General features: G+C 45.6%; 1 protein-coding gene across 1 annotated transcript in view; it reads right to left on the bottom strand.

Annotated features, from left to right (window-relative positions):
- The window catches only part of LOC119440238 (serine/arginine repetitive matrix protein 1-like), a 293,035-nt gene that overhangs the window by 129,900 nt on the left and 140,329 nt on the right, over positions 1-22,806 (bottom strand). Inside the window, exons 13-16 of the mRNA XM_049661047.1 lie at positions 21,233-21,388; positions 17,068-17,167; positions 14,976-15,175; positions 3,213-3,347 (exon numbers count right to left, since the gene is read on the bottom strand). Of these exons, the coding sequence (XP_049517004.1) occupies positions 3,213-3,347; positions 14,976-15,175; positions 17,068-17,167; positions 21,233-21,388 (591 nt within the window). The remainder of the gene's footprint in view (positions 1-3,212; positions 3,348-14,975; positions 15,176-17,067; positions 17,168-21,232; positions 21,389-22,806) is intronic.

The following is a 22,806-nucleotide window of genomic DNA, read 5'->3' as shown; positions in this document are numbered from 1 at the left end:
TTTACTCAAAGACGGATGTCAGTGCCTCCTTTTATGACAACGTGATCTGGAAACACTCCAATCCACAAGCCCAAGGGCTGGACATCGCTCTTTCTACAACTTGCCGTGATGCTTGTAGCTACAACAAAATGTACATTTTTGTTATCGTTCTTTCTCGTTACGTTTGCTGTGAAATTACACGCTGTTTCTTTAGAGCTGTTCAAGGGACACTGAATGCTCGTCGGGCGAAATGTTGCTTTCAAGGCCAGATAACATGGCGGAATGTGTAACGAACAAGAACAGCCGTTGAGCCAGGCGCATCGTCAGCGTTTCTGTACGGGCCGGTTCTGGCTGCTCGCACGTATCAAACTCCGCAAGGAGTTCGGCTTCTGCCACCTTCCGGCACCCTATATAAACAAGCACAACACTGGCTTCTTTTAAATTCGCGTAGGAAGCGCAGCCCAGCTGCGCACTTTTATGATGTCCTAGTCTCGAAGTGCGTTCGTACGTTTGAGCCATTCTGTAAAACTTAACGCCTAAGTGTTCTGTGCACATCGTGCCTTTCCACCCTTATTCCACTAATCCAACACGATGCACCAACTGGCCCAACAGTCAAAGATTCTTAACGCCTTAGGTTTATCGATGGTGCCATGTATTGGCCGTTTTGAGGTATTGAGTGAAACACAACCGACGACATGAGAGCGTTTTGCCCTTATGTCAGCGGTGCCTACATCCTCTTTCGCGCGCAGAATAAACCAGGACAAAATTACCTAGTTGTCAGCAGAATTCGTGAATGAGGCCTACATTCCATTCCCACTCCATTCCATGCAGTCGACAGTCCCTTAATTGCACTCCTTTTAAGTCCTCGGAATGTTGAGAGTTCGACAATCCCTACGCCTGGAATGGCTGAGCTAGTCCATACGATTCTTTCAAACACAATAAGTGAAGCGATCTCTCTATCATTGTTTCAGCTTGTGCCTGCGCGTTTAGTAATTAAATATGTTTTTAAAGTCTTAATAACACACATATAATGTTATGCACTATTTTTTGCGCAAGAACAAACACGCTTTGTGGTCTAGCTGTTATTTTGGCAGTGCGTTGTCACCAGTAATCTCTCTAATATGTATACTTATTTATTAGTATACATAAGATAACTCCGCTGTTTGAAGTTACGAATGAATGACGTCATGGAAATGCATTCATTTCTTGCGATCATAATACAAATATTTTCAAAACGATAAAGAAGTTATGTTATTGATGTGTTGTGTTTTGATAGTTACATATGACTTTTTCGAAATGTAAGCTCACTTTCGTTTGCTTTGTTTGTTACTTTGTATTTTACTCATTTTAGATGGCTCAATACCTGCTACATAAAAATGTTTTTCCGAGTGTGAAAGATGCCCGCGAATACACACAAAGTGCATCGAGTGGCTATAGTCGCGGGCATTTTGCGTGTAATCGCTGTCGATCACGCTCAGAAAAACACTTTTATGTAGCACGTGTTGAGCAACCGAACGCTCTATCTGGAGTTTTTCATGTTGCTCCACAATTTTGTCATTTACACTTTTCATCTAATAATAATTAATTATTGAGAAGCTGATTATTAAATTAAGACAAATTATGTAATTAGGCGAAATATCCATGTGACGGCAAACAACATTACCTTGGTTCTGTCCAGCTACGTAGCATTTGCATATTTTTTAAAGTTTGGCTAAAATAACGTGGGACACCCTGGATATGTCACTGACGGTACGTACTGTAACTGGCCTGTACAAGCTCGTCTTATCCTTGTTGCTTTGGCCCTTATAGATAAGGTTTCTCTTGCTTTCACGCCACACATACGAATTTCATTTGTAATAACTTGCTCAAAGGCTCAAGTCAACTCTGCCCAGTTGTTTGAGGTCCTGCTGCCGTTATGTTACAAATATTTTCTTATGCTTTTTTCCATTGAAAGGTTTCTAAGCGTAAATTTTGCGCTCTCACGCTTCTCTGCGGCATGATCTGGTTGATTCTGGACTGCGCTTTTATTCCTCCCGAAGTTCTCAGTGATAACGTTGCTCAGGTACCGCCGCGCGTCGTCTCAATCCTTCGAAGATGTTACCACCTTCATCTCTTATAAACGTTTGCAGGTTTTTGGTTGCAGCTGCTGGATCTCTTACATGGTTTCGCAATGTCTTTATTTCTTGCGTCTTTATATTTTTTGCGAATGACATGCACCCAACTTTCACTTGTACATTTATTTGTTTGTTGCAAACTAGTTCGCTCGCCACCCTTTTATTTTGCCGGTACTTCTTACACCTAAGCAGTATATGTGTAATCTCAACTTTCTGGCTTCTCGGTGAATCCTAGAACGCATGCTTACGCTTTTCTACAGCTGGCTGTATTTCCTTGTTCTGCCACTTGCGTGGTTTTCACTCTCGACTCCAACGAATGTTTAGCCTCTCCTGCTGCATGACGGACAGAGCATACGCCCACGCCTTGAGATATACTGTAAAGAACGTTCCTCGTGTATCTGCACAGACGCAGTTGATAGGTACGACTAACCATGCACAACAGTGTTCTACCTTCTGGTACTCTTATAGCCAAGGAATCATCGGGTGTGAAGCGAGGTTACGAAATGACGCAAAAATGCTGAGTTGTGAAGAATTCACAATGCCATTTCAAGGCCAAAGTCGGGGAAAATACACAGCCAGGCCTGGGGCGCACCCATGTTCTAGCGCCAGATATGCCCCTATTATTCGCAGCACGACACCATAAACAACCGGGCGTTCAACGAAGCCAGACAGCCACGTCTGAAATCGTTGTGAGCGAGCAAGTCCGCATCAACTGAGAGCCGAAACGGCGGAGCAGAACGTGGGCTGAAATCTGGAGCACATATTTTCTCATTAATACGCAAGCAACGTGCAATATAACAAGTAAGGAGCTACCACTCCTCGAGTCTGTGCAGGCGGCCGTAATATGACGTATGTGACACGCATGGCCATTATCTCTGGCAGTTTTATGTTTCTCGCATTTTGGTTGGGTCCCTCTCGTTACTTTTGGGAGGCCGGCACCAACCTAGTCGGAGCATTGCCTCGCCGTAAACATTATTTTAAGTAATAGCACTTGTCCCGCGCGGTGCGTCATCTTTCGCGTCCCTCTAGCGCTATCCGAAGATATTAGTTAGTATGCCTTAGGCATTCATGGCAATCGTAAATTAAAACCCCAGAAGCAACGCATTCCCTTATGCGCACCTCTCGCCTCCTTGGCGGGTCCGTTTTCATCGCGCTTGTGGCGAGATGACTGGTCACACCAGCTTCCCACCGCATGAACAGCCTTGACCGCGGGCCTTCGTATCCGCTGATATAATCTGCAACCTGCTTCCTGATCTGAAACCAAAACGTATACAACACTCAAAATGCAAGACTGGATCATGAGAAGTGTATTATTATATAGCGCAAAAAAAAACGAAGCAAGCAATAAATCAGCATGAGACACTCGATACTAGAAATTCTACAACCTATATAATGCTAAAATAAAGAGGGCAAAATAAATATGGACCTGCTACTGCCCCAAGTTTGTTATAATAAATGCTTTTAAACTATAATGTGCGAGACAGCAGCACAACTCCGCAATTATACAAATATGCAGCATATACGTATGAGCGGCCCTTCGATATCGCTAGCAAGAAGGTGACGGGTTCTGCGCCAATATATATATATATATATATATATATATATATATAGAGAGAGAGAGAGAGAGAATTCTTCTATACCTCTCATTCATCTTTTTTTTTCCCTAATCCACCTTGTACAGCTACCTTACTTCGTAGAGCTGTCTACTAGTCTACTAATTTGCTACCGCTATCGATGCGTCGCCTTTCGGGCGAAACTGCAACTTCTTTTAGAGGCTTCTCGGATCGAAGAATTCTGCTTACAAGGTATCCACGCGCTTTTCGAAGTAACCGCTGCAGGTGTAAAGACTACCTAGGCTGCGCTTTTCGTTGCGCCATAAAAAACTGCGTCCATAAAAATCGGTTGTCAGTCCCCTAACGAGTGGAACGCGATATCGTTATCGGGCCCCGTTCGCAAAGCATTTTTTTATGAGTAGGCTTCACAGCAACAGACAACGTGGGGAAGCCAGCTTAAAGACCAAGCTTACAGCGATGCCCTTAAAGTTGGCTTCACTTTCAAACACAAATGCGTTGCTGACAAATGCGTTGCTGAAGACATTTTCACAGGGGCAATAGCCATCTTATATCAAAATGTGAAGGCCCTAGGACCTTTTCTCATTCTTTTATGAATTGTGTGCTGTTGCCCCGAGGTGCGCGCGTCCAAAACGCATTAAGCAGGCGAAGTCCCAATTTGACCTGATGATGATGATAATGATTTACTGGCATTCCCTTTGAAATGGGGCCGTGACAAATAGTCACCTAGCCTGCTTGATTAAACCAGGTATACTATACATGTTCTTTATCTAGCATTTTTCTATACCTCTCATTGATCTTTTTTTTCCAAAATCTACCTTGTACCGCTACCTATGATTTTAAGACATCAGGTCGTATCAATTTGTTCCCTACTTTTTTTCCGCCAGTACTCTAATCCTCTCTTGCTTATCTCTACGACTGATCGGTTGATGTTTCCTTCCACGTTAAACCCCAGTGCTTCTGGAAGTTGTACGTTACCTATGGTTCTCGCTGGGTGAATCCGCCCATATAAAGTTCAACGGCGATAAAACCGTCGCCGTACGCTGTCTGTGAGAGTGAAAGAGTGCGATGGTAAGCTGGCAAACGCTGCTTAATCTCGCGCATGCGGGAGAGGAACGCGGCCGGAAGTGCGCGGTCTTCGTTCGCTCGCGAGGCACGGAGAGGAGGCACCTACTGTAATGTCCCTATATAAGTACCGCCATCTACTCTTTCCTCCATCGTCTCCTCTCCTAAAGCGCGTGCTTTTTTCTTTATTTTTTGCTTGCGAAAGCAAGTCAACGGTGGCGGCCCTAGAAAGTCCACGTTGAAACTTTCAGGCCGGGCGCGCGCCGCCGCCGCCGCCGGCAACTGCGGCTGCGCAGAGCCATTCAACATGGCTCTAAGGCGGAAAAAAACAAAATATAAAGAAGTCAAAGCGCTCGCTATCATTGTCCAATCGGAGATACAGGAGATAGCGAAGCGGCTTTGATCAAAGGATGGCGGTACTTTTCTTACATAGGGACTTTAACCTACTGAGGAGGCTAGCGCCATCTGGATGGTGTTTTGGCAAGTAATCTACCCGGTTGCGCCACTGTTGTGTGGTAAAAATGCTGGTAAAGGGGTTTGTGTTTGAGTTTCCTCCTAACAGAATTATGTTTTCTCGTACATTCGAATTACAACCTGACACTGTCATATCCTTAGGTTGTGGTTAAGTCTACTTAACGATTTTTCTGATGAATCTTACTTTGAGAAATACAATTTGTTCACTAACAATCCTGCGCCACGCGGAGGGCCTGCGTGGTCGGGGTGGCTCGGATTATTTTCTCAGCCATGGACGCCGGCGCCGACATCGACGCTGGATTTTCTGCGACACGGGGAACTTAATGCTTTCGCGTTGAAAGGAAGCAACCACTTTGGAATTTTTTATTATCGTCACTTCTGCATCCTGTCATTCTTAAGCAAAGTTAATGAAAACTTCACGGGACGGTTGCGATTGAATATTGAAATTGTTTAAGCGTTAGCTGTGGTGTGAGCTACGATCTGCAGCTCCCTGAGTTGCATAATAGTCTTAAGATACCGCTTATTCCTTTACATTTCAGCGTAAAGGATGTTTTATAGCGTTCGCGTTTAAACTACTAGCTCCTCTGCGATGCTCTAGCACTTGGTGGCCTTGTAAGCTTACACTGGCGCAGCCGAAGGCGCTATAATATGAGGGCAACGTCATGACGAGTCTAAAATAATGTGGATAGTGTAACGGCGACAGCGTGAAGACGATGCCATGAGGCCAATAAAATGAAGACGCGTGTATGACGCCGTGGCGATGACGGTGTAATAAAAATGGGATGACGAAAGACGACGACGGAAAGACCATGACGGCATCACGGTATGACAACGAATGCATAACGACAATAGTACGACAACACGTCACAAACACTTATGAACGACGACAAAGTAATGACGATAGATTGACGAAGCAATAACGTCGATGACGGGTATCAGGACAAAATGACGATGAGTGCATACAGAGCTAATGGCGTGACGCCGACTTACAGTATAACGACGGCTGTATGACAACGATAGCAGGACAATGGCGATTACAACTATATGACGACGATGGCGTGAGATAGCGTGACGATGACTGTATGACGACGACGGTGTGGCGACTTACCCAGTGACACACGGTATTGCTCCCATGCGAACTGTAAACTGCACTATCTCAGTAAATCTGCAATCAGCCCACCACTGAAGCCGGCCCCAACGGCGCAAAACTGAGCCACCAGCTAAGAGAAGCTAACGGTTCAAAACTTGTCCACTTAACAAATTATCTGAATTAATTTAATTCTTTTCCTTCGTCCGAGTTGCGATTCCAAGTTGGGTACTCCACAGATTTTTTTATTGCGCTAGCAATTATATGAACACTTCAACCGGATTTCTGCCGTCACCGTCGCCGTGAGGTTCCGTATAAGATCTAAGGGCGATAAAATCGTCGCCGTGTGCGCGAGTGAAAGCGCGCGAGGGACGCGCGCTATCACAGAGAGCGAACGCACGGCGGAAAGCAAACGCGACCGTCGCGCGAAAGGCCGTGGAGGTATGGGAGGGAGGGAGGCGGGGCGACGCTGTGCTGAGGCACCGAATGCGTATCTTGCAACCGGGCGCAAAGAGAACTGGCCACTCAATCTCCCACGCGAAAGCAAGAAAGCGGGAAGGTAGCGCGGGAGGGAGGGAGGGGGGGGGGAGGCAGCTTCAACTCTGCCCGGCTGTGCCGGTCGCCCGCACCGTCTCTTATCTCCACACGTCTCTGACCTTTGGATGCGCTGTGCATTCGCCGCTCAGTTTCTGTTGAAGCGATAGACCGCACGAACCTTCGCCCGCTGCGGCGGCTGCGCTTGCTGCCAGCGTTTTGACAGTCGCCTGCGGTCATTCAGTGTGATCTATTCATGTTTGCTTGTGCGCGCTGACACCACGCTCGTTAATTCAGTTAGTAAGCGAATGTGCCCAAGCTTATGCAGCCGATAAAACTGCTATCCCTACTTCGAATAGCTCTCTACTAATTTGCTATCGCAATTGGTGCCTCGCCTTTCGGACGAAACTGCCACATTTTTAGTTACCTTTTTAACACATCCATTGATAATGTTTCTTATGCAGGCTGTGTATTTAGTGACTTAACTAAACCATTCTATTCAATTACTATGTCACAAAAATGCGCATAATTAAAGCGCGCGCCGCGAATCACCCAAGCCGGCAACGGAGCAAATCGGCCCTGTGGAAGCTTCGACAGAGGCAGAGAGCGCATACGCCACAGACAGCCGACGCGATCAACGGCAGTCTCGTAGACAGGGGGGGGGGGGGCTAGAGCCCCCCCCCCTCCCGAAATTTTGATGTTGCCATGCTTTGCCGAAAATAATTACTGCAAAATAGGTGCTTTCCTCAAATACTCAAGGCCTTCAGCAAGTGCCCCCCCCCCCCCGAAAAAATTCCTGGCTACGGGCCTGATCAACGGAGACTAGAAGCTTCGACAAGATACGCAAAGGCTACGGTACCGAGAGAGAAAGTAGAGAGAGGGCACGTGCCGAAACACCCCCTCAGACGCAGACACACGGCGAACAGTGAGAGCAGGTGCGACAGCCCGTACGTGCGCCAACGGATGAGTCAGCACCCTTCTCGAAGACTTCGGCGGCCACGGCCGAAAACACGAGAAATGTCTAGAAAATGCCCAGGCTTTGTTCATGTTATGCTAACACGACTCCATAAGAAGGTTCGAGAAACGCCGGCGAAGGCAATAAAAGCCCCGTGCGGGAATCAGCAGGGGGATCAGATCGCGGCGGTGAAGAGATGTGACGTGAAGACTGACCGTCTGCGGAAGAAGGGGATTCCCCGGCACGCTAGTCGACGAGTTCCTCGAGCGTCTGCATTTCCGGCAGAAGTTCCTTCTTCGAGATTTGTCTCGAGCTACGCCGATATCGTCCGGCTCAAGACCAGCACTGGTGAATACGAGTGGACACTTTGTGTTCCTATTCATTCTGTGCTGTACGTGTTGGACTCCTAGTGCTTGTCGTCAATTATTTTCCAGAGTTTTGTTAACACTCATCTGATTTGTATTGTGTTGTGTCTAGCCTAAGTGTGCAAGTGTGTGTATGTAAGTGCCTTGTGCGAAGAATATATTTTGTCGTGTTTTGAAAACTCTGGGCTCTGACTCGGTCTCTGGACCAGAGCCGGCATTCGCTGGCGCACCGCAAGGCCTCTTATTAATTGTCCGTGCTCTCGTGGTGTTATTTTCGGAAGCTGATAAGTCGGATTTGGAATTTGGCCCGGCGTTGTCGCCTGGTTCACGAGCTGTGTGACATACTACAATACCTTCTTAATGCGTTTGCATTCTTGGGTACTTGAAGCACTTTTCGGGGGCTATGTATGTTTGTATCTATGTTTATACCTAGTCCTTTTTCCCGCCTATCTGGGTCACTGTGTAGATCGGATGGTTAGCACACCGGGCTTCTGTGCCGAGTAACAGTGTTCGAAACCAACCATCGGATCAACTGCAATAATGAAGTACTTAAACCAGCACAACTTCTTTTTCCAAACCCAGCACGGGTTCTTGCGTGGACGTTCCTGCGAATGGCAGTTATTTGAACTGACGGTTGACCTTCACGACGCTTTACACAACCTAATTAGAATAGATGCTGTATTCATCGACTTCGCAAAAGCGTTTGCTAAGGTGGCTCATAATCGTCTTATACTGAAATTGGATAACCTTAATATAAGCAGGAATGTGATTAACTGGATCGTCAGTTTTCTAGATAACTGACAGAAGTTTGTTTCTGCAAATGAATATTGCTCCACACTAATATCTGTAAAATCTGGTGTGCCTCAGGGATCGGTGCTTGGACCAGCACTGTTCCTCATCTACATTAATGATTTAAGCAATAACCTTAATTCCAATGTCCGGTTATTTGCTGACGACTGTGTTATTTATAGAAAGAATAATAATTCTGATGACACTAATTTGCTGCAGTCGGACCTAGATTAAATCGCTAAGTGGTGCGAAAAATGGCAGATGGGGATAAACATCTCCACAACAAAAGCAATGACATTTACCAAAACCAGTGTACCCCGTACTTGCTTTTACACTGTCAATAACGCAGCCATTGAGAAAGCGTCCACAGTGAAATATTTAGGCGTTCACATTTCTTCAAACCTGACGTGGCACCAGCACATCGATTACATAAGTAGCAAATCGTCCAAAACCCTCGGCTTTGTCAGGCGCCACCTGTACTCCGCAAACCAGGCGACCAAGCTTTTAGCATACATTACTTTAGTTAGACTGCAACTGGAATATGCCGCTATCATTTGGAATCTGGATCCAGAATACCTCAACAACAAACTCGAATCGCTACAGAATAAGGCTGCTAGATTTGTCATGAAAAAATATTTTCGTTACTACAGCGTAACTGATATGAAATTATCTCTAAATTTATGCATGCTCAAAAAAAGACTAGTTGCACTGCTATCTCACTTTCACAGACTACATCATAATCCACCGGCATTCATAGAAGCCCATATCAAACCGGCCCTTCGCGTCTTTCCCCGATTAGATCACCCTTTTAAAGTGCAGCCAAAGTTCACTCGTACTAAACTCATGCATCAGTCACCACTATTCCTTGCCATCTACCATTGGAACAGACTGCCAGCTGAAATCGCTTCCGAGACCAATCACGATGCTTTCGTTAATAAACTGAAGTGCTGGATGCATACTGATAAATAAAAAGCCTTTCCACGACCTATATGTTTAGCTTGTAATTCAAACTTGTATTTGTATATTTCAATCTTGTATTTGTATATCTCAATCTTGTAGTATTTGTGTTCATGTATCTTGTATTCCGTGTAGGATTTCCTCCGTTTACTTGCGGTGCTATGTATAATGTTCATTCATTGTTGTTGTCATTGTTGTTTGTTTTTTCTCAACCCCCCTATCTAATGCCTGTAAAAGGGCTTTTAGGGTACATGAATAAAAAAAAACTTGGGTCATTGAGTATGTGGCACTGGGCAGGTGTTCGAAGAAACTCTTTGACGCCGAGCACTGAGTGCGTGCCACTCTTCAATGAACGTCTCGCCAACTCGGGTCACTGAGCATGTGCTACTCAGTGTGCGGCAAGCGAGGGTCTCAATGTTCACGGGCACCGGCGTGCGCGCTTGTCGTCTCGAAGGCTACGCGCGAGCTTCTCGGCAGCGCCACCAGACGGCACAGCATGTCTAAAAAACGAGCGCGACAGAAAAGCCCGATTGCCGCACGACGGGTTTCTCAGCGTTCGCACGCACAGGTGCGCCATGCATTTCGGATGCCACCCCCAGACTTCGCGCTAGATGGCGCCTAGTGTCCTTAGGGAAGCACGAAATAGAAGGCCTGCTGTAGTACACGCTTCATACATAACTCGGTGGCAATAGCTAGGTTGTGTCGCTATATTGATTCAATGCATTACCGTCGAAAGTCACCATGAGATGAGTTCTGCCAATTTTTTTTCTTAATTGGAATCGTTAGGAATACCCAGTCCAGCGTTAATAGTGACTTCACAGTTATTCACGACCCAGAAGTAAATTGGTCAGCATTTGCAACATGCATTCCATAGTAAAAGCATTAAGTTCCGCTGGGGTCTATTTTAGACCCCAGTGTGTTTTTTGATACGTTTGGTCTACGTGACTGGCTCATCTCTTCGTACTGCATGTCTTCTCCATGTACTACTGTTGTGAAAGTTAATCATAACCAATCATCATTAACGGGAAAACTGAACTTTCACCTATTAAACGGTCGTAGTGCAACTGCCTCCTAATGAATTCCATAAACTAAAATTTGTTGTATTTAGGACATCATGTTACACCAGCTCTGCTCAACTCGTTTCTAGGTGTATATAGCTCTATTCTTAATTGATGTTCACTAACAAGATTAAAAGGTAAGTTGCATATGGCATTCATGTAGTAATCATGCAGAAGTTGTCCGTATTTCAGTCATTTCATATTGTTGCCTTTAAAAATAAAATAAATTATGGGGTTTTACGTGCCAAAACCACGATACGATTATGAGACACGCCGTAGTGGGCGACTCCGGAAATTTGAACCACCTGGGGTTCTTTAACGTGCACCTAAGTATAAGTACACGGGTGTTTTCGCATTTCGCCCCGATCGAAAAGCGGCCGACGTGGCCGGGATTCGATCCCGCGAACTCGTGCTCAGCAGCCCAACACCATAGCCACTGAGCAACCACAGCGGGTCATACTGTTGCCTTTATGTGTTGCGTTTATACCATTATCATAACTGCATTACCTGCTGGGGAAATACAACACTCACCTTGTCTCACTTTAGACGCTACAAAATCAGGACATTACAGGAGTTACTTTTACCTTTAACTATTGTACCAAAAGAAAACCGAACTGTGGGGTTTTACTTGTCAAAACCACGATATGCAGTGCAGGCACGCCTTAGTGTCAAACGCAGGATGAATTTCTACCCTCTGGAGTTTATTCAAGTGCCCCTAAATCTAAGTGCACGCGCGTTTTTTAGTTTCGCCCACATGAAAATGCGGCCGCTGCAGACGGTATCCGACCCGCGGCCTGAAGCTCGATCAGCAGCCCAACGCCATAACCGCTAAGCTAGCTACCACGGCGGTTACAACTACGCTACAGAGATTCCTTTGTTGCAAACTAATCGTATGGGTAGTCCCTCTTTGCGGATTAAGAACATTTCACCTCGGTATGTTTTATTTATAACTCACCAGATTACTTTTTTTCCTGCATTCCAGCGTCGCCTCTACAGAATAAAAATATTGCTAGGTTTGTTCAACAAAATGTTTTCTTGCCGGAAGTTCGAAGCAGTTACGATAAACAAACGGTAAATTTTACGGCTATCGAACTTTAAAATTCCATACCATTCCTCATAAAATGTTCTCAGACATTATACCGACCTTTAGAGGGGCATCGAAACGCATTTTGAACTTAGAAAGAGAACGTTGCCGATCTGTCATCGAGACTCCTGCGAACATGTGAGCCAAATGTTATTGCAGTGAATGCAGCAGAGAATTTACAGTATCGTGTCAAAAGTAGGGAGAAATCGCTAGCTCTCGTTTCCGTAATGTGCAGCTTCATCGCAAGCAGCTGGACCCACAACTGCTATTGGCTGATTTCGTGATCGCGCGAACATTCGCAATAATACAACGAATGCTTATTTGAGTTCAATAAAGAATATGTGCGCTATCTCAAAAAGGCAGAAGAAGCATTTCATTCTTGCCCTGCGGATCTAAACAGGACAGTTGCGCATTGGTGCGTCTTCTGCGTGTGTCCTCAGAGATGAAAATCGCAGCGCAGACACCGCGGTCGACACCGCGGTGCCGCCACGAGCCGTCTCGCGTTCCACCTTTGGGCGGGGCCAGCGAGAAATTGCTCCCTTGCAACATCCTTGTCGTCTGCCCTGTGTAGCTTCCAGCTAGGACTGACGCGCAAACACTAACACGCTAACTATAACTTTCGACTAACGCGCTAGTTAGTGGAAAAGAAGGGACAAAGAAAGTTGCCCTGACCGGTCCAATAACTGCATCTAGCTTCGCTTGTACTTGAAGGATTCGAAAATGTTTTGCGGCAAGAGATTCGTGAGAGGGCAAAATTTATTAGTGATGTCATTCTATGATTAGATAGGAAAGACTTTAAGGACCCCTTTAAATTGAACTTGAGAAGTTTCTGATAACTACATATACTTCTTAAAATTTATCAGCGTGTGTATTCCTCGCGTCTCTTTCGCGCTTTTTTTTTCGTATCTCTTGCTTTTTCTTTTATATAAAACATATAATTGCCCCTTTGGTTTTGTACTTAACGACTTTGTATTGTTAGTAGGCTCTCTGTGAATTTGCTTCTGATTTTAACATTTTCTTCAAGTAACCATAAAGGTTTTTTTTTATTAGTGTTATTTTATTGCTGAATACTTCACTTTTTACCATGTGTTCAAGTTCCGTTTGTGCTGTTTCATTTATAGCGTTTGCCTGTATATCTGTAGGCAGGTCCTGATAAAGTCAAGAACTACGCAACCTCCTTTTGTATATTATAGACTGTAATTCTTTATTTTGAACTGAACCATAAAATTCTGATATTATTCCGAAACGCTTGGTAAAGTGTCTCACCCGATGTTCACCATTTTATCCAACTACGCTAAGCTTGCGTACAGAGTGAACGAAAGAGCTCTCCTTGTAAGCCGAGAAAGCCGACAATATGGTTCACTTTGGCGGTGTCCGGAATAGCCTCACGGGTTCTAATTGAGGAGTCTGAAAGATGTACCTCGGAACAGCCTTCCAACGTCAGGCGAAAGTTGATTAAGATTGGTTTCCTTTCCGAAGTTGGCTGCCTACCTCATCCTTTTTCCTTCCCGAGAAGTAGCACCCTCGCACGATGCTAGGATTGCAATTATCCTTTCAAGTGCACTTGAAAATATTGCTTAAATTATGTTTTTTGTAAAGACTACTTAGATATCGCGGCAGTGGGTGGCCAAATGAGTTGCACCGTCGTGGAGCTGGTGCAATGCTACTGCGAAGCAAGCACATCCATAGAGCGTATACATATGACAGCCACGCTGCCAGTTGCAGCTCTTGCCCTTCTGTTATTAATGCGTTGCAACCCTCTTGTATTGCTAGCGTTTGTTTATACGCTCAGCTCGCATGTCTGCATTCGCTAGTCAAAAGCGACTAATTTGCTTCGGTCTACCCATTTGCACAGGTTTAACATCGCGGTGCTTTTACGGTCACCGATCTTACTTTTACATAACAGCAACAGTTTCACTTGTGTCACTTGTGTCACTTGTGTTTCACTTGTGTCATTGAGCCCAACAGGAGTTTTTTACTGATGTCATTGTGTCATTGAGTTTCACTTGTGTCACTTGTGTTTCACTTGTGTCATTGAGCCAAACAGGAGTTTTTTACTGATGTTAAAGAATGATGCGCTGTGGATGGTGCCAATATTTAGAAATATTTATATATTGATATCCCTAGAGCATATCCAAACTTAAAACTGAAATAGATATGCAACTGCACTTCAAAGGAAGCGAGTAGTAACTGCCCGCCGCGGCGTCTGTGGCATTCTGCAGGTGTGTACGAGGTAACGGGTTCGGTTACAAGCCACATATCTTCCACGTTATGAAGGAGACACAATGAGAAAGCCGTGAATTAAACCACAGATGGTACACATAATTCACCCCCTCCACACATTCTGTGGCAGCCCTTATAGTCCCTGTATTGTGTTAAGGATGTTAAAAAGAAGCAATTTGTACTATACGCCGTAGAAACATACTTGACTCGCATGACAAACAAGTCATGCGATATTACTGCATGATACTGCCCCATCACGAGGTCCTTATGCAATGACCTATTTTGTGGTCGAATGTGAATGTTATTCAATGGTTTATGCCGATTTGTCGGAAATATTCCATTGTTCGCACTGTACTTATCTGGTTAACGCTCTGTGCGAACTTGAACAATAACACGCATTATTATTATATGTATTCTATCGATGCCAATTTTATCGTGCTGTCATGTAAGTAACTACGATGCACTTACTGGTGGGTTGCGTTACACGTCTTTAAAAGGATCGCTTGCATTCGTGATGTTTGCATGGGGCCGCCTCTGAGGAGGGTTTATAGGCACAGACGCTCTTGTTTCGGTCATCAAGCGCCTCATTCTTTTCCGGCTGCTTGCTGGAGGAAACCTTGAATACCGCAGTTTAGTACAATAACAAAACAAAAAGTAATTGATCTTATCAGACCACGCATGCGCTGCGGGCCTGCGCGATGCCACACAGCAAGCACTCACCCACGCCACCTGGTTTCTCTCTCTCTCCTCCGCAAGCAGGTTTCCGCCTCGGTTGCTTAGCCTCGTTGAATCAGACAAGCGTTGTTCCAGCGTAGTGACCAGCTCGTCGTGCTCCTCGACAAGCTTGATCACTTCCTCGTGCGTCGAAAGGAAGTCTTCGAGCTCCCTCACGTGATACGCCATGATACTAACGTCGGGCTCTGAACAAACAGCGTGAATAAAACGGCGTTCTCCATATGAAAGAAGAAGCGGATAAAGCAAAAGGGTGAAGCTATACTTCAGCGAGGGAGCTTATTTTCAGGCGAAGAAAGTAAGAAGGCGCAAAATGGATTTTTTTTTTCGCTTCCATTGCGTGGCACGAGGAAAGTGTCAGCAGGACCGACAACCATGCGGTATCTGTTTTTGAGATTACCCTGCTGATGCAAAGATTGCGACTCACAATGAGAGGGAACGAGCGTAATTTTTATAGTTTCGACCATGAATGATATTTTTAAATCGGCAGCGAAAGTGACGCGGGGCGACGCTTTGCGCTGAAACTTGTCATTACGCACGTGATAAACCATGTCCTATTCTATATAAATGTTGGGGCCTGTGTTCGTTTCAAATGCTATATCAATAAAGGCGCAAGAAACAGGCACATCTAATTCTGGTGTCCATTGTCAAGCACCACTTTTGCTGTTCTGGGGACCGTAGTCCGGTCCTCTTAAATATATCTCAACTCCCACATCTATATCAGAGCACCTGTTCCTCTATAAAGTGGTCCATGACGTTATACATTTTCCAAAGCTTCGTGATCCCGTGATCCCGTGATTGAAGCTTTCAAATACCCTGCGGTATTTGATCCCGCAGGGTATATATACCGCAGGGTACCCTGCGGTATACCCTGCGGGATCAAATACGTACCGCAGGGTATTTGAAAGCTTCGTATACCCGCATGGGTATACCAGGCAGCATTCCTCGTTTTATGCGCGGCCTTGTTGCATTAGAGAATGTCCTATGGTACGACTCCAAAAAACAAGTATTCTGCCTGTAATTACATATTTAAGAATTCAGTTGCTTTGTTTTGCATATATGTACGTAATCAGGCTGTATGATTAACTCCATTTTACGCCCCCTTCTCGCTTTCACCGCATCCATTTGCCTTCTCTGTATATGTTGTCTCGCGTATTACTTTTTCAGTGCACCAGTATCAAGGCTCCGCGTAGCTGTTCCTGGGCACTGTAATGAATATCCCATTACTACTACTACTACAACTACTACTACTAGGCGATGCGCGTGGGGGACGGCGCACGCATTGAGGCAGGTGGCCGCTTTGCTCGCCCAAAGCCGACATCCACGATGAAATGTACAAGTATACTCGGTAGGTCTACCAAGCGCGGCGTCATTCAAATGCGTTCTACAGGCGGAAGGGCAGCTACAAGCGTCCCAGTGGTCACGCAGCGAGGGTACCGCATTTGATACGATACGCCTTCTTAGCGAAGTACCTCGTTTACATGATATGCGATACGCTTGAAAGTTGATACGATACGCTTTTGTCGCATTCATGTAAGCACAGCTAGTGTTTTCTATATTTCTCTACAGGTTGAATATTTGACAGCTAAAAAAAAACTTTTTTTTTTAGGGTTGAACGTGCCAAAACCACGATATGATCATGAGGCACGCCGCAGTGGGCCGGGACTCTGGATCGATTTTGACCACCCATTTTTGTAACTGAAAATATCGAGACTTTGTGGGTAGCAATGGACACCGTGGTGGAGCGCTCCTGAATTACATTGACCAGCCGTGGTTTTGAAGCATGCAACGAAAGCATATTAGACACGAGCAATTTTTTTTCCTCATTCTGTTCAACTTGAAACGCGGTAGCCGAAATTCGAAAACACGACCACGTGCTTAGCAGCTCGACGTCAGGGCCACTGCGCCACCGCGGTGGGTATAGTGGCTACAACTGTGGCGACGGCATGCAGGATATTCACGAAAGAAAAAGTTACAATGTAGACAGCAAGTGTAATAAACGAGACATAGCTAACGATGAATGCAATGGGCCCACACTTTTTCATGTTACCACGCACGCGAATGCGAAAATAGAACGTACCGACTGCCGAGAGGTCCTCCAAAGGTAGGTGGAGAAGCATAAACAGCGAGCGCAGCCTCTTCAAAGTCTCCATGTGCTCCTTGACGAGGCTTGACGAATACTGTGCGTGTACACAGAAGACAAAACGCTTAACATGCTGACATAAATCGTGGCGCCAGTTCGCTGTATATGCAGCGTGAACGGCACTAGCGACGATATCTATAGAGAGCAGCGCCGACCAGGGATCGAATTCGCTAAGCTAAGTTTACCATTGGTCGGCCGTTTTCGCTAATTCGATCCCTCTCGAGCTCGATTGCGATCGAAAGTGCGCCGTGTGACACCAGTGTAAAGGCCCAACTACATGTACGCTTGCCGGCGCGCTAGAGCTCGCGCCCACGCGCCTACGCATGCGCAGATGGTGCGGGACGATCGTCCAAGTGCGGCCAAGTATATAGGTGTTCTGTGGCGCGGCGCGAGCACTGATGTATTATCGGTGCCCTGGCTGCCTCACACAAATGCAATGTCCACCGAGGCGATCCAAGTGGGCGCGCGTCTTGTAGGTCCAAATCACCATTCCTCGCGAGGCGCGGCAAACGCGAGGCGCGCGGCAAGCGTACCTGTAGTTTGGCCTCAAGACGCCGCTATTACAGTCCCGAGTATACCTATTGTTATTCAGTGAGAACACCACAGCCTGCACAGGTGTCGTTTAGCAAAGAATGACGTAGACACGTCATCGGTGACCTTGTTGAGCAGCCGAGATGGCGCTGTCAATATAGTGTCCTTGAAACTGAGGCCGTACGACGCCTCTTCCCTTGTTCTTGCCAATCGAGCTGCGTTAGAAAAGGGTGCTCATGCAGGAAACGACTGATTATATTCTAGTGCACACACGTCACGGTGCGCTCCGCATTTCGCACTCTGTCGCTGGCCCACCCAAGCCCGGCCTGCTGTGTTCAAACCTGCCCCATACACGACCCAGGCCCAGGAAATGCAGGGCCATACGCGGACTGGCCTGGTTAATCGGCCCGTTTGCCATCGAGCCTAGACGGACCATGGCTTAATTATTGGTTATCCGGAAGCCACAAATAGCTACTTTACTAGAGACAGATTTCACTGCCGTGTTTTCCATAGGGTTGTTGCTGACAAATAAACAGGCAAAAGCGCATCCTGTGTTCATTGTGCTCGAATACAGCACTTGCCAAATAGTTGCACGACAGTATACAGCGAAGGCTACGCTTGTACGCAGCGCTAGTCATTTAATTTAACTCTTGAATCGCCATTGAGCAATCGAACGTACAATACTTCAATTCGAACGAATAAGATTGGCGGGAATATAAATTTTTATTCGCTGGTCTATTGAGTTTCACAATTCCGTAATAGACTGTTGCTAGAAACTCGTTTGACGATGTTGTATATATATAAATAAAAAGCGAATGACACGCAAAGGTAACGCTTTCGGGTATTTACACATGGAAGAAGCAATTTTTATCGCCTTGTTAAGTTTCCCCTTGAAATGTCAATTTTTTCAGCCGGCAACTAAAATATCCGCGTTTCGTAATAATGAATATATACAGGCCTAAACCGTTTCCCGCGTGATTAGATGTTCACTATAGACTGCATTTTAGTGCGTTTTTTCAAGTTCTGGGCCACTGGATTTCCTACACGGTGTTAAATGTCCAGGATCCGATGCCTACAATCCTCCACACCTGCAGACTGCCCACGCCGATCGCGATGTGCAAGCACGGCCAACTACGCTGAACATTTCGCTGTAGAATTGCGGTGCACCACCGTCGCTGTATACGTGGATCGCGACGTTGGACCAATGAAACATTTTATGTAGTCTTTCCACAAGAAGGCACTGCAATTCTCGTCGCTATATAGGCACTTTGCTCCCATGATTTTTTTTAAAAGTTCTTTTGACTTTGCTTTTGACCGCAGCTCTCTTGGTTTTTATAAGTGATACAGTTAAAGGCATTTTTCGAATATCTAGAAAGCGGCCAACAACGATAGTGTTATTGTTTTTTTTTTCATCCTTTTGGTTAGATATTCTAATATTTAGCGTCCTTATTCACATCGAAAGTTCCTTTCCTCGAGCTATTCGATTGTTCGTACGAGCAGCTGCAAGCGAATTGTAATGTTGTACACACCACTGGCAATGGCGGCCAACCAATAGCGAACAGAGCTTATCGTATATATGGCCCGATATTTGGCACCTGTGTATATTATTGGGCGGTGTCCTCAATGCGTATAGCCATCGATTATGGTCACGGCCGCAAGATACAGATAAAAGGCCTGCTGTATGCAATATTCACCCATATAAGCGCTGGGCTATCAGAATCTCACATCGGTGACTAAGAATTGTTGGTGTGCACTTGCTTAAATAGAGACGCCGTATAAAGAAGAAAGCTGAGCTCATCCATGTCAATGTTATTTGACCGCAAGGTCATCCCTTCGTAGAAGCATGGTACAGAGGTGCCATTGCGGTTTCTCGCAGATTTTATTCAAAGCAATAAAAAAGACAGATAGAGAGAAAAAAAAAAGAAGGCAGTTGTAATATGTATACTTTGTCTTCCTTACACATGGTGCATTCTTGACCTCTGTTTGGGCGCGTTTGGGTCTATCATTTCCTGCGGCGAGTCCGTGAAACTACGCCGGCCGCTGCGCGTCGGACGCGGTTTGTTTCCTTAAAGTGTTTCTTGTGGCGTTCGGTTTCTTGTCGCTAGGCGCTGACCCCGAGTGCTCGGTCAGATGCTCTATATATCAGTGACATCAAGAGTAGACCGAATATATGGCTCTACGTAACCTTCGACTCCGTCTCTTGAGATGGAATGATGCAACAAAGTCCGCGCGGTGTGGTTCTGTAGCGCCTCGGCCGACTCACGCTTTGTGTTCGCTCTCTCTTTCTATATATATATATATATATATATATATATAGCCTCCATATGCTGTCAACCTCGAAACACCAGTTTGTCAATGTTTTTCGAATGCTTACGTACGTGTGGTTTCCCGAGCAAGATGCAGCACGATACTTTCCGTAAACGAAGCCGTCTGAGCGTGCGAATTGCGCTGTGCAATATGAGGGGCTCCACTTCACAGCCGTCAAAAAAGAAGGCGTCCGCTGCTGTTTATAAGGGACAAGCCGTGAGTAGCCGCGTCGTCTGCGGTCGCGGACGTTCCACGATGGTTAGCTTCCCCACCCATTCCATTCAATTCCCATACCATTCCTTCCCATTCGCATCCCATTCAATGGCATCTCCATCCATTTCAATTTCGTCCATTTGTCTGGAACGCGCAGAACAACATCTTCTTCGGAAAACGAAACGACAATTCAATAAAAAAAATGATACAACTTCCTGCAGTTTCTCACGTGATAGATATCCCCAGCTTGGGATTTGTTTGTTAGTTATAATGATGTCTACATTCACGCAGTAAGTACTGAAAATTTGCCTATATGCAAAAACTGGTGCATATTGCGTGAAAACAGCGCAAAAGCTGTTTATTCTGGAGTACCAGCATATCGCAGTATTCTTCCAATAATTCACACGAGGACAGAACTACCGTGACGGTGGCCATGAGTTTTATAAGCGAAGCAGGAAACACGTGACTAAACGTGCATGGTAAAGAGTCATTTGCGGACAGCTCAGGTGGCGTGAAGGGCGGGTAAGCAGTGAGCATGAAGAACACCCTTTGTTCTCGCAGATTATCTCGCAGTCTCCACACCGAGTACCCTGACTGGCCCAATCACTATTGCTTTGGCGCTCTATGGCCATAGTGGTCTTTCTGCCATTAAACACCATCAGTCATCATCATCAACATCTGCACACTGCGTTCGCTCTTGGCAGAGTGTTGTAAAGCTAGTATCTGTCACAACACAGCAGCATCTTTTGTTATCATACTCCTCCAAACACGCGCTTTCCTCTGGCGAAGTATCGTCGTGACCCGCTGTGTGGTTCAGAAAGACTGTACAGTCACGTTGGGCCAATCATCGCGGTGACGGTCAATTTACACAAATTCACATTTCTTCCTACGTCGCCCACGTACGTAGCTATTAAAACTGACTTTATTCCTGCCAAGGTGAATGAGGTCACGCCGGATAAAATTTGAGACTATGCACGCCCCGTAATGCTCTCCTAACTAAGAACAAAATAAACAAGGATGCTCATCCACAATGAAATGCATGATAACTTACCCGGCCAGCTTGAGGAACATCCAAGAGGACGCCGGACGCGCCTGGTGTAGTTCGGCGGCCGCGCTGATGGAGGGGATTCTGCGGCTCGTAGCGGCCGTCTTCTGGCCCCGGTGTGCTAGAAGCCGCTGCGGCGGCTGCTGCTGCTCGCTCGGAGCGCTGTACATCAAAAGATACGCATGCATGTTACTCGAGACAGGCTGCCAAATTACACAAGGTTGCTTGCCCATGCGATTGCGAAAACCGCGGTATGCAAACTAAAGAGTGGCAATTAGAAGCCGTCTAAGCAAACCAAGCAAAAAATAGCTGGAAATTCTCCAACTGTTCCAGTTATAGCCACGACTTATTAAATTTATAATAAATAAGGTCGTGTTACAAGGAATCTTGCGGCCCGCTATTACGCGCATATTTCCATTTCGCGAGATTAAAAAAAATAAACTTGCAGATTTTTTGGAGGGGGGGAAAACGCGAACGCGACAGCAGAACGCTGTACGTCTCTATTCTAGTGTGCTGTCCATACTAAGCGAAGGTCCGCGACGCCAGCCTGCTGTGTTCATTATTGGGTGCATATAGATGTCGATTGTAGCGGGGCACATCACACAAACACAGAACGTAATTATAGCGCCCATTGCTTGTATACCCTAGCTGCCCTGGACCGGTTTCATTTTTTTCCATTCTGCCCGAAAAATTTTGCCCCCACCTGAAGAAGCCGCTTACCGTGCACATTCTAGCCGACTTATGAACACGCGTGCCGAAGTTTAACCACAATAAGTAAATAAATAAATAAATAAATTGGTCGATGAGTTAATAAATCATTCAAAGCTGTGCTGTACAACGTCAACAAGAAGATCCGTACAAAATATTTGCAACAACAAAGTCCTCCTATGCTAATTAGTCGAAAAGACAGAGATGGATAACCTGTCGTTTATGGACGATTTTATAAAAGTTGTACTTTCCGCTTTGGTGATTCTAGGGTGCTCACTTGCTCCTTTCCGCATTTTGCCAGTGGATGTGTGTGCGTTTAACGTTTCTTCTTTTGTCTCGTGCTTTCATTTATTGTTATGTAATAAAGCTGTGGTAGCATATATACCAAGCCGGTTGCAGAGTTCGGCTAACCTGTCCACCTATCGTTAGAATTTCTCTCTCCAGAAAGACCCTGTTTTCCCATACTGCTTTACATGCATGCTTTCCATGCAATACAATCTGGCAATACGCATGTTGAATGCGAGGTGGGTGGGCTATGCGGTGCGAATAACATAAGATGAAAGTGCACACTCAAGAGACTACAGGCTAGCGCTGTCATAACGCATTGCCGACATTCTGAACAGTTTTGCTGACAGGACCGAATTTAAAAATATTTTTTTTTGTTCACTACACTGTATATGCGGCGGTGTCCCAGGAATCGTGCACCCCGATTTATAGAAAGACACCAATAATTTTACGCGAATCAGACCTCATGCATGCATTTGAAAGTCTTGTTCAGGAACTGTAAGTATTGTTTAGTCCTTGATATGACGTTACTATTTTATTCTTGTTCTAATTCTCAAGATGTCAATCAAGCGGTTGCAGGTAATCGT

This window comes from Dermacentor silvarum, chromosome 1 (genome assembly GCF_013339745.2).
Source record: "Dermacentor silvarum isolate Dsil-2018 chromosome 1, BIME_Dsil_1.4, whole genome shotgun sequence".
Taxonomy (NCBI): domain Eukaryota; kingdom Metazoa; phylum Arthropoda; class Arachnida; order Ixodida; family Ixodidae; genus Dermacentor; species Dermacentor silvarum.
This window is presented reverse-complemented; position numbering and strand designations above follow the sequence as displayed.